Source organism: Leuciscus leuciscus, assembly GCF_965113295.1.
Source record: "Leuciscus leuciscus genome assembly, chromosome: 25".
Taxonomy (NCBI): domain Eukaryota; kingdom Metazoa; phylum Chordata; class Actinopteri; order Cypriniformes; family Leuciscidae; genus Leuciscus; species Leuciscus leuciscus.
The window spans coordinates 7,375,896-7,388,115 of NC_138724.1; the positions used below are offsets into that span (position 1 = coordinate 7,375,896).

A 12,220-nucleotide genomic window follows, 5' to 3' on the forward strand; every position below is an offset into this window, starting at 1 on the left:
TTACAGGAAATTCCTGGCTAATAGTTGCCGTAAATTTACTGTGAACAGTATACAGGACTGTTATTGTAATACTTAATACAACATCCCTACTGTAATTAATTACAATAATCATGTAAATTTACTGGTATTTGCCAGGAATTTCCTGTAATTTCACAGGACAAATCAATATACTGTAAAACATTACAAGTATAAATATTACAAGTAAAAAGCTGTCATTTTCCGTATTGGCCAATTAAAAACACAACAATGGTATATTTTCTTTTTTTATTAACAAACTGTGCAAAAATACATATTACAAAAGTATCCACTTTATCACACACAAACAAAATGTTACTTTTAAAGGGATACTCCACTTTTTTTTTGGAAATAGGCTCATTTTACAACTCCACCAAAAAGTTTTACCATTTTCGAATCCATTCAGCTGATCTCTGGGTCTTTAGAAGAATGTCAGAGTTTTTGGTCCCATTGACTTCCATAGTATATATTTTTTCCTACTATGGAAGTCAATGGGACCAAAAACTGTCTGGTTACTGACATTCTTCTAAAGACCCAGAGATCGGCTGAATGGATTCGAAAATGGTAAAACTCAACTGTTTAACTCTGGGGGAGCTGTAAAATGAGCCTATTTCCAAAAAAAGTGGAGTATCCCTTTAATGAAGAAGCTCACTTCCAGACGTCCAGGCAGCCTATCATCAGGGGGAACACGATGATATGGAACAAAGGTGTCCAGCCAGACTTGAACTGCATAGGGGAAGTTGTTCATGTTACTATCCCATCAACTCAAAGTCCAGTTTTCTTAGGAGGGTGCAAACAGGTGCGTTGAGCCTGTGTCTCTTCTCGGCTTTACTGCCCGTCTGGGAGTGGATTCCACAAAAAGCTCTGAAAACTGAGAGAGAGGAAAAAAGTTAAAGTTTTCATATCTGTTAAATAATGACAAATACTGTGTAAAAAACATAAGTAACCTACTTGCTCATAAAATAAAATGACTTTGATGTATTTATTTAACATTAACAACTTTAACCATACAATTTAATTTAATGAATTAATGAAAGTTGTAATGTTAAACTGTTGTCCGTCAGTCTCTTCTGTTTACACAAATGATGTCCTGCAGGGGAAAACCAACTCTACTATAGAACAGACACTTAACAACAGTAGCTGGGTCTCCATCCAACTTTTTAATGCACATTTTAACCATTTGAAAAAGAAAACCTGACTGGAAACGGTTAAAATTCACATAAAATATTCTAATGTGAACAAAAACTTCTATGTGGATTGACAAATTTGCATTTTTTGCAATTATATCAGGTGTTTCAAGTTGCCCTGTCAACCTTACGTTTTGATCCCACAGTTGTTCACGACTCCTAGGTGCGTGACCATTTATAATTCGCATAACAGAGTTGATTGAAATGCTCTCCAATTAGAGGGTTTTTTTGCCAAATTTTTACGAATGCGTTTAAAAGTTATGTTTTAATTGGATGGAAACCTATCTATTGACATCATTGCATAGAATATATCATAGAACCTAACAATACTGGTAATAAGGTAATAATTCATGGGACGTTACATATGAGAATGATGGATTCACTTTACAGTAAGGGGACATGAATTATCATGAATTCATGTATAAATTCATGCATGAATTATGCATTCATATCTCATGAATCATCAGGAACTAACACAAGTTCAACATTTTTCATTCATGACTTCATGGGTGAACAACACCTTAATTAAAACATTAACCAAGATGGGTAAATCATCATGAATTATGATTTATTACGCATGATCATGATGTTTTCTTTGTTCACAGTTATGCCACTGTTCATCAGTGTTTCTAAGGACCAGTCACCACTTTAGTTGAGGGGCCACACACATGAAGTCATTGATAGATAATGCTTAGTTAATGATGACTACTGTATTTGAATGTCAACAGTTCATGTCTTCTTCAAAGCCTGCAGGTAGTTGGACAGACCCCAAAATAGACCAATCACAGCTCAGAGCACACAAATTCTGTTGACATTCAAATACAGTAGTCATCATTAACTAAGCATCATCTATCAATGACTTCATGTATGTGGCCCCTCAACTAAAGTGGTGACTGGTCCTTAGAAACACTGATGAACAATGTGCTAATGGTCGCATAACTGTGAACAAAGAAAAGCATCATGATCATGCGTAATAAATCATAATTCATGATGATGTACTCATCTTAGTTAATTTTTTTATTAAGGTGTTGTTCACTCATGAAGTCATGAATGAAAAACGTTGAACTTGTGTTATTTTCTGATGATTCATGAGATATTAATGCATGAATGAATGCGTAATTCATGCATGAAATTATACATGAATTCATGATAATTAATATACCCTTACCGTAAAGTGTTACCTCATTTTCTTTATTAGTGTGTAAACAGTTTAAACATACCTTTGTATAAAGTCCCTGAGGCGTCTTTAGGATACTGCATGTTGAACACATAGTAAGCAGCGAAGGTTTCAGCCACTCCATTCAAAAGACTGTTTTGGGCCCCATCACAACTGTTCCTTCTATGAACACTTGTTGCGATTAGTGTCTCTCCTGAAATGCATTAACACAATATGATAATAAAAGGTGAGTAAATCATGGGGTAATTTTCATTTAAAAGTGAAGTACTCTATAAAATAAGGGAAGAATATACCTTGCACAATTAAGCAAGGTGTGCTGGATAGGTCTCTCTCTCTCTGGATATCAGCAGCTGTGGCAGAGGGCTAGGGAATAAAAAACGTAAACATTACCAAATGTATTACCAATTACACAAATTAAAAATCTATTATTATTTTAGTCCATATAGTCTGCCAGGCAGCCACATGTAATTTGAGACAAAAAAAAAACCAAAATGGTTAACTTAATTTTAATACTACTGATAATTTGCTGCCTTTTCTGAAGACAAAGAGAGCGTTCAGGCTCCGGAATTTTTTTTATTTTATGACGATGCTGGTTGGATTTAGTTGCACACGCGCAGTTTATTTTAGATACAGACAGTTACTGTACATGACTGTTCTTCCAACCTGGTTTGCCAAGCACAAAGTAATGTTATAACATATGATGCTATATTCAGCTTATCTCACAGTTATAGCTGACTCACATAATTAAAGATACCAGCATTGTCGTTTAATTAAAGCCCATATTTCAACTAAAATTTGCTTGTGTTTGTTCAGTGACCGTAAAATCTATAAACTTCGTTTATGCTAGTGTGCAAACCACGGCTTCAAGACCCCCGATTACAAGACAGCAAAGCAGAAGTCCTAATAATGTTACGACAGCCTGTCCAGTAGCACGTGTAATCAATGCAATAATAACCTGAGCTAACTGATCGGGCTAACGTTAATGCTTATTTTAACAGTCTGGGCTAACGTTATTTGAGCTATCGTCATTGTGGTGGTTGTTTTCCATTAACGTTAGGCTACGTTACAAGCTCAGCTCTACTCGATTCTACTCACCATGTTTGTTTTTCCATTGAAAATAGTGCCGTGTATCTGCATGTGGTAACGTTACCATTTTCTTTATGGATTGAGTAACTTAAAGAAGACGCCGCTTCACCGCGGTCGGTTCAGGTTTATAACGTCGTTACCCGGGAGTGAGCGGGGCGAGTTGTTGAGCTAACGTTATATCTAACATTTCTCTAGCTAATGTTACTGAAATATACCAAGCGAAAAATTTTGAATATCTCGTACCTTGTAGCTGCATGTGGTAACTTTTTTCCGTATGGGTTGAGTAAGAAGACGCCACTTCACCGCGGTCAGTTCATAGTGTTGTTTTACCGGGAGTGAGCGAGTCGAGTCGGGGCGAACGTCACAGAAGCTAATGTCACTGAAATATACCAAACGAAACAATCACCACTCATATGACCGGTATTAATATATCCATAGACTTATAAAAATAGATTTCATGTTAACGTTTCATACCTGAGATGTGTTCCTTCCAAAAGCTGCTTCTTCCAAAAGTGTTTGATTCTGGTGCCGTTGGCCACCACGGTACCGCGCAATTTCAAAATTCAAATCGCAGCAATCCCACAATGCTATGCGGTGGCTGTAAAATAATGCTTCTACAGTGTAGTTACAACAAAATTACAGGACTGTCCATAAATTTCCCATCATGCATTTGTATTTACAATAAAAACATGAATACAATATGTTGTTGTAAATTTTATTGTAAAAATTACATCAATTGCTAACAGTGTAGCCACGGTGTTAAATAAAAACCTTGGATTGTTTTGGTTGTTTTCTATTAGTTTGCGGAGGTGCTCAGCCCTGGCCGCTTTTAGGGCCTTTTTATAACGTGACATACTGTCTTTCCACGCGATTCTAAAGACCTCTAAATTAGTTTGTTTCCATTTACGCTCTAAAATACGGGTTTCTCTCTTTAAAACATGCGTAGTATTGTTATACCATGGTGCTTTATTTTTCTCTCTGACCTTTTTTAATTTAATAGGTGCAACCACATCCAATGTTCTAGAGAGAATGGTGCTCATAGTGCTAGTTAGTTCTTCTAGTTCATCTGTTTGTTTGGGTTCAGGCAGCAGCCGAGACAGATTAGATAAGCAATTTGAGAAATGATCTATGGTGGATGGGAGGATTGTTCTGCCTGGTTGATAACGCGACGCCGCATGACATATTACAGCAGTACGTAATATGCAAGTTACCATGTAGTGATCAGTGACATCATCACTTTGTGGAATGATATCTATATCGGTTGGATCGGTTCCATGTGATATAATTAAATCGAGTGTATGATTAAGACGATGTGTTGGTCCGGTGACGTTTTGCTTGACCCCAAATTAATTTAATAAATCTGTAAACGCAGCTCCTAACGCATCATTTGGATTATCTACGTGTATGTTAAAATCTCCAACAATTAGTGCTTTATCGACATTGACTAATAGGTCTGAGAGAAAATCTGCAAACTCTTTTAGGAAATCAGCGTAAGGCCCTGGCGGTCTATATACGGTAGCCAAGGCTAGAGATAATAGGGATGTTTTTCTAACATCTACGAGCGTAACATTTAGTACAAGTACTTCAAATGAAATAAACGTATTACCCGTTTTCTGGGTAACATTTAGAATATCTCTATAAATGGTTGCAACACCTCCGCCACGACCAATCAGACGGGGCTCATGCTTATAACAGTATCCAGGAGGAGTAGACTCATTAATACCGAAATAATCATTTGGTTTAAGCCAGGTTTCAGTAAGGCAAAGTACATCGAAGCTATTATCTGTGACTATTTCATTTACAATAACTGCCTTAGGTGTGAGTGATCTAATGTTTAGAAGACCTAGCTTTAGAAATACCAATCTGAAAATCTGACAGCTGAAAACCAATCTCTTCCGTGAGCACTTAACCTTATAAAAAAAAAAAAAAAAAAAAAAAAAAAAATTCCTTTCCCTTTGAAACATCACTTATCAGGCTTATGCTACTCTGAATAATACCTGAACTTCGTATTTTGAGCACTTCTTGCGTTGTTGTTGCTTTTGCCTCTTTATGATGACTCGCTGAATTTTGTCCTAATTTGTAAGTCGCTTTGGACAAAGGCGTCTGCTAAATGTAAAAATGTAAATAGTTTTTGTTTACTAATAGCAACATTTTCTGTTTTAATAACAATTAGATTTTTCCTAGATCCTGCATTAGATTTATTATTTGATCTCACTAAACGAGGAATAGACACGGTTTCTATGCAATGTTCTACACTAGTATTTATATCAGTTGAATTGGTGCAGCAGAGACTATGATTTGGACTTTTGGTTACTAGTCAAAGGGTATTTAACATTTTGGAGATGTTATCTGACAGAAGATCCGCTCCGAATCTGCTTGGGTGTAAGCCATCAGCACGGAAAAGCCTAGGACGCTCCCAAAACAGATTCCAATTATTTACAAAGAGCAGTTTCTGCTCATTGCACCATGACATTAACCATTCATTTAGCGCAAATAATCTGCTGAACTTTTCATGCCCTAGTCGGTACGTGGGAAGCGGTCCTGACACAATGATCGTTGTTTCAGGCGATGTGCTGCGTACTGTATCGATTAGATTCCTGAAGTCTTTCTTCAGAATCTCCGTCTGGCGCAGCCTGATGTCGTTCACTCCCGCGTGCAGGACCACAGTTCCGACGCGCTCGTCACCGTTCAGGATCTCGGGAACGCGAGCAGCGATTTCAGAAACACGAGCACCAGGAAAGCAGTGACTTTGCACCTTACTTTTACCTAACGTAGCGTGTACGTGCCGAACGATGGAATCGCCGATGATCACAGCATCGCGTTCTGTTTCGCGTAGAGGGGAGAAGCGGTTTTGTGTCGATAACTCGAAAACCGGGAGGGTCGGAGAAAGTCTTGGTCTAAACCTGACTCGCGTCTTCCGCTGCGGAACCACCCATGCTTCGTGGTGGCGTGTTGGAGCCGGAGTGAACGAGACCATGGCTGATTGCGACCGATGCTGAGGAACGCACGGAGTAGACGCGGTCAGAGTCAGCGGGTTAGTAACGTTAAACACTGATTTGTGTGCATCGGCGCGTGATGTTTCAAGAGCCAAACACCGGTCTCTCAGCTCGGCCTGTCTCAATAAAAGGTTGTGGATCTGTTTCTCAACAACTTCCAGCTCAGACTGCAGTGCGTGCAGCTCAAATGTGTCCTCACCTGCACCAAGCGGTAGACTACTTACATCTGATATATTCGCCATTTTAACAGATGGACAGTGAGTTAGCAACGAAGCTACCAGTGATGCTATCAATATTAATACTAATTTATATTATAAGTTTGTTTGTAAGTGAGTGTGGAGAAGACGCGTTCAGCCGTGATCCACGGACGTAACCTTTAAGAGTATGCAGAGTTGGATCACTAATAGGCTTGAGACGCGTCTGCTCAACAGTCCGCGTTGTAACTATGAGGTTTTTTAGTGGTAGGGGTGTAGAGTAGACGCACGATAGGCGAGAAAAAATAAAAATAAAAATAAATAATTTTTGTTTATAAGTGAGTGTGGAGAAGACGCGTTCAGCCGTGATCCACGGACGTAACCTTTAAGAGTATCCGGCGTTGGATCACTAATAGGCTTGAGACGCGTCTGCTCAACAGTCCGCGTTGTAACAATGAGGTTTGAGAAGTAACGTTAGTGCTTCTCAGTGAGGAAAAGTAGAAAATGTTCGTTGTAAGCGAGTTTAAAGAAAAAAATCAAGAATTATAAATCAAATCGATAGAGCTCCAAAAACAACAACGCATTCAGACGCAACGCATGATAATAACAGAACAAGACATTACTCACCGTGTTTGTTGAGTGTTTCTTACTCACCTGAGCTTTTATGAACTCAAAGGCGCGAGAGAAAATAAATAAATAAAAATAGCTGAGCGCACGGGTGGCGAGTTAACAGGCTAGCGAATTACTAGCGTGTTGTGCTAGTAGTAACGGAAGCTAGCGATGCCAGGGTTGGGTAAGCTGTATTTAGTAGTAATATAAACAACTAGAAATTGTAGTAAATGATGGTTCAAAACAAGGAAATACGAGGCTAAGACGGAGCTTACAGCACCGAAGCAGACACACTCACAGCAGGCAGCGAGGCAGAGAGAAAAATCAAGAATTATAAATCAAATCGATAGAGCTCCAAAAACAACAACGTATTCAGACGTGACGCATGATAATAACAGGACAAGACATTACTCACCGTGTTTGTTGAGTGATTCTTACTCACCTGAGCTTTTATGAACTCAAAGGCGCGAGAGAAAAAAAAAAAAGAAAAAAAATAGCTGAGCGCACGGGTGGCGCGTTAACAGGCTAGCGAATTACTTGCGTGTTGTGCTAGTAGTAACGGAAGCTAGCGATGTTGGGTAAGCTGTATTTAGTAGTAGTATAAACAACTAGAAATTGTAGTAAATGATGGTTCAAAACAAGGAAATACGAGGCTAAGACGGAGCTTACAGCATCAAGCAAACACACTCACAGCAGGCAGCGAGGCAGACAGGAGCAGGAAAGCGGCTATTGATTAGCTGGTTCAGGTGTTTAATTAGTTCCTGGAGGGCCACTGTCCTGCAGAGTTTAGCTTCAACCCTGAGTTTGACACCTGTGTTCGAAAGGTTATTTCACTCTGAACCAAAATTACAGACTATGAATAGAAAGCATACATGGAGAACAGTCTTCAGAAGAGAGTCCAATCTCCCTCCATTCACTTGCACATCAATTTTCATCAGTGTCACGCAGACTTTGAAAACACTCACTATTTCGTGCTTAGTTTGTTTTTATGACCCCTTGTAATTCATCTGTCGACCAGTGGTCCGGGTTTGAAGACAAACTGTTTAATTATTATTCTACTGTGTACGTGTTTATTTTTTATTTTTTTTACAAATTGTTGTATTGTTATATTAAGTATACCGATGCAATTGTTTTAAAAGCATTACTAGTTTTAAAACTGTTATATTGTTTTTATTAAATAAAAACTATTAAATAAATATTTCTTTATTTTGCAATTAAGAGGCTGGTTATTTGTATATAACAGTGTTCAAACTTGTTTATAGATCATTTAAAGTAAATATATTTCATTAAACATTAAAAAAGCTAAAGAAAAACAAGATTTTAGGTAAAATTACAGTTTTATTGACCAAAAATGACTTTTTACAAGAAGTTTATTTTCCGTTACTTTGTTTTATTTTTCTGCCACCCCCACTTTTCACACTCTTGTACATTTGGGTGACTGACAACATTTGAACAGGATGGTTAAACTGGCAAGGGATGTTTTTCTCCTCTTTGCCTTACCATGAGGCTCCAGTGCTCAGGTTACAGTAACATGGACAGTAAATGTGCCACAGAGAATGATGGGGAGATGTCCAATGGATTATGCTGGCAAAAGCAACAACAGTTTTTGGAGAAACTCCTTAATAGAGAATACATGGAGATGTTATCTGTCCTGAACTTCTCAAAATAGGTCATGGAGGTCTAAAATCTCCCATCACATATTCAAAACCTTGTAGCATCTGAGGGTTTGGATCCTGAAGATGTTGGACATGCCCTAACATTTGTGCTTTAGCTATTCATCAGCTTCAGCTATTAACATCAGCTAGTTATACCATAAGGGGGGTTTGAGCACACTCACACACCTTTGTGCCATTTCTGGAAACAGTTCCTGTTCAAATGAAGACACAAGTGAACGTCACAGCTTCTTGCCATGCACTGCTTTGCAATGAACACGCATGCGGCGACCAGCAGTGGAAATATTTTTGACATGGTCACTACTGGTGTGTTTTGGTGCCGTTTTCTGAGACACACCACAGAGCTCTCCAATAAGCTCTTCCACAAACCCCTTGTGCGTCATGTTGCCGTGTAGCTCCTTGTGCAATATGAAAGCGTTGGTGGCAGCAACGTCCAAGAAGTGTAGAAAGACTTTTCTGTACCACTTCATGGTTTTGTGCTGTGCAGTGTAGTACTGCAAGAGCTGATCGGATAGATCAACACCCGCCATGTGCTGGTTGTACGCGGACACAGGTGCAGGACATGGAAAAGTCTTTTTCCTCCATTCATCTTGTACTTTCACTTTTCGTTGCACACAGTCTCCTTTATAGGCAGCATGGATGGTGGAGCAAACAGACACCTCTTGTTTGTCCATCCACTTCACACACACAAGAGGCCCATCCCGAATCCACCTGATGGATCCCCTGGTGGACTTTTTGGTCAGTGCATTAGATGAGCTCCGTGGGAAGTCCTTCCTATAGTCTCTGTAAGTTCCACAAGCACCAAACTTCATAGCAAACAAGTCTGTTAAGAGCTTTGGACTGGTGTAGAAATCATCCATGTACACATGATACCCAGAGCCCAAAACTTTCTTGTCCAGGAGAGACATCACAGCATCATAAGAAAGCCCATGGTCTGAGGGAAAGATGTTCTTGCTCGTGTACACAGAGAGGTCCACAGTATATCCATTCGACAAGTCCGTAAGGACAAAACACTTGAAGCCCAGCTTTGTTGGCTTGGCTTTCATGAACCGTCTCATTACTGCATTTGCTCTGCATGCCACCAGTCTTTCCTTCACAGTGACATTTCTTCTAGGATGATAGAAGGCTTTGCACGCAAGACGGATGGTGTCCATGAGGGGTTTGACCCTGAAAAGTCGGTCATGTTCAGCTGTGCCCCTCTTTTTGTCATTTTCCTTGTCTGCATCTGGGTGGCTCATGTGCAAGTTCCATGAAATGGTGCGGTATCGGTCCCTAGACATGACTGTGGCGGGAAAGGGCACAGAGAAGAGACTGTCCTGCCGCCAGTAGTCAGCGATGGAGCTCATCTTCACCATGGCCATGTAGAAAACGAGTCCAATGTAGCGGTACAGCTCGCCAACACTGACATCTGTCCAACTGTATTTGCGACCCTGTGCGAGTGCCCTGGCAGCCTGAGCGTTGGTGTTGTGGCATAGATTTGACACAGCGCTCTCTGAGAAAAACAGTTTGAACAGACTCACAGGGGAGTGTGAGTCAGCAAGACTCAACTGCGGCCCAGGTTCCCGTGCCGGCAGGAATCTCCGAGGCTTTGGGGCCACGTCGACATCAGTCTCTTCTCTCCATGACAGAGATTTCTTGGCTCTCTTTGCAACAGGTATCTGCTCACAGTCATTTTCACATCTGTGGGGAGAGAAAACAAAAGTGAGCATGCTGACAACAGGATCACAACAACATTATCCATTACAAATAGTGATATATTGCCCATTCAGTAAAAAGCTTTTTAAAACCCACAATCACTTTGTATGTATTATTTCACAGTATGTTCTCAAAATTAATCTGTCAGTTGTAAAATATAAGATGCACATACTCGTTGAGATTCTCAACCGCACTGAAAAATGAACGATGCTTTTGTGCCGTCCCTGTGTGAGGTGCACGTGAAGGAACCACATTCCTAAGAAAAGAAAAGGTACAAGCACAAATATTAGTGAACATTTGTTAGCTTAGGTTGCCCATGGTGGCATACCAGTGTATGCATAAGTGATTGGCTATTAATGTATATGGCTGATACTTTATGCCTGACGATGAGGCATCTTTGAAACATTTACACCTAAGCAGATATTGGAGAAGGTGGCATACCAGTGTATGCATAAGTGATTGGCAATTAATGTATATGGCTGATGCTTTATGCCTGACGATGAGGCATCTTTGAAACATTTACACCTAAGCAGATATTGGAGAAGGTGGCATACCAGTGCATGCATAAGTGATTGCAATTAATGGATATATAGTCTCGTGCTTCATGCCTGTTGATGGGGCATCGATGACCTTATGTTATGCACATTCAACACATTTACACCTCAGCAGATACTGGAGAACACAGTTAAGCTCAGTTGGCGAGCCAGTATTTTACAGTAAACACCGGTGTTCTGCCGAATAATAATACTTATCAGATTGTTCTACCAACACTATATTTGCATTAAGGGGAGGTAATAAAGCCTCAAACCAAATGAATATGATGTAAGCTAACCCAGAGTCTGAATATTTAATTCTCTCTCTCTCTCTCTCTCTCTCTCTCTCTACATTATAGAGAACAAATGCTTGTTTTGTAAGACATACTATCAAAAGACCACAGGACAACACATTTCACCCATAATATTAAAAACAGGTAGCCTAGAGGCAACTCTAATAACTAAAATAAGAATAAATGACTTACTCTTGAGAAAATGTGTCCTGCGCTGGATCAAAGCCCTCTTCAAAATGCAGGTCTTCATCGTCAAGGTATTCGTCGTCTTCGGACTCTGAAGAAAACGTTAATTCTTCCTCACTGTCTATGGTCATCTGAAGAGCTTGCTCGCGTGCGTGACGTGCCATCTTGATGAAAGGTCAATAAAGCCAAACAAACGTTTGCTGCCAATTTTATCCTATTGATAGGGGGCGTTTACCAGATTTCTCTAGCTTATGTCAGGTTATTACCATGTGAATGATTCGCACTGCCGGTGGGTGTGGCCAGACCGGGGCATAGAACTTTTTTTTTTCAGGGGTGGCCAGTGATTTTATTGGGGTGGCAAAAAACATGCATCTAAATAGCTTGTGGAATGGAACACACACGGATTTCGTGTAACTGCCTCTAAAAAAAAAAAAAAACATTGATCGTTCATGTAATTTTATGATTTATTTATTTATTTGCGTGGCATACATTTTATTTCATAGACAAGGGCTGCGTCCGAAATCGCGTACTATGTGAGTAGGTACTACATTTAAATTAGAACGTACTTCGCGACCG

The 12,220-nt window shown here is 39.7% G+C and overlaps 1 protein-coding gene and 1 long non-coding RNA gene across 4 annotated transcripts; both read right to left on the reverse strand.

The window, feature by feature from the left end:
* Positions 1–418: 418 nt before the first annotated feature.
* LOC309490584 lies at positions 419–5,317 on the reverse strand. Of its 3 annotated transcripts, XR_014202713.1 has the most exons (5): positions 3,940–5,317; positions 3,709–3,844; positions 2,673–2,742; positions 2,423–2,572; positions 419–886 (listed from the first exon to the last, which is right to left on the reverse strand). It is a non-coding gene; the product is annotated as an uncharacterized lncRNA (long non-coding RNA). The 3 variants fall into 3 exon arrangements; XR_014202714.1 differs by having other exon boundaries at positions 419–879; positions 3,709–5,317; XR_014202715.1 differs by having other exon boundaries at positions 3,709–5,317.
* Positions 5,318–9,158: 3,841 nt separating this feature from the next.
* LOC309490004 (piggyBac transposable element-derived protein 4-like) lies at positions 9,159–11,808 on the reverse strand (the record flags this gene model as incomplete). The annotated part of the gene is made up of 2 exons (XM_082158950.1): positions 9,159–10,617; positions 11,651–11,808. 2 exons carry the CDS (start codon positions 11,806–11,808, stop codon positions 9,159–9,161), a joined length of 1,617 nt encoding a protein of 538 aa, XP_082015076.1.
* Between the last annotated feature and the right edge of the window lie 412 nt (positions 11,809–12,220).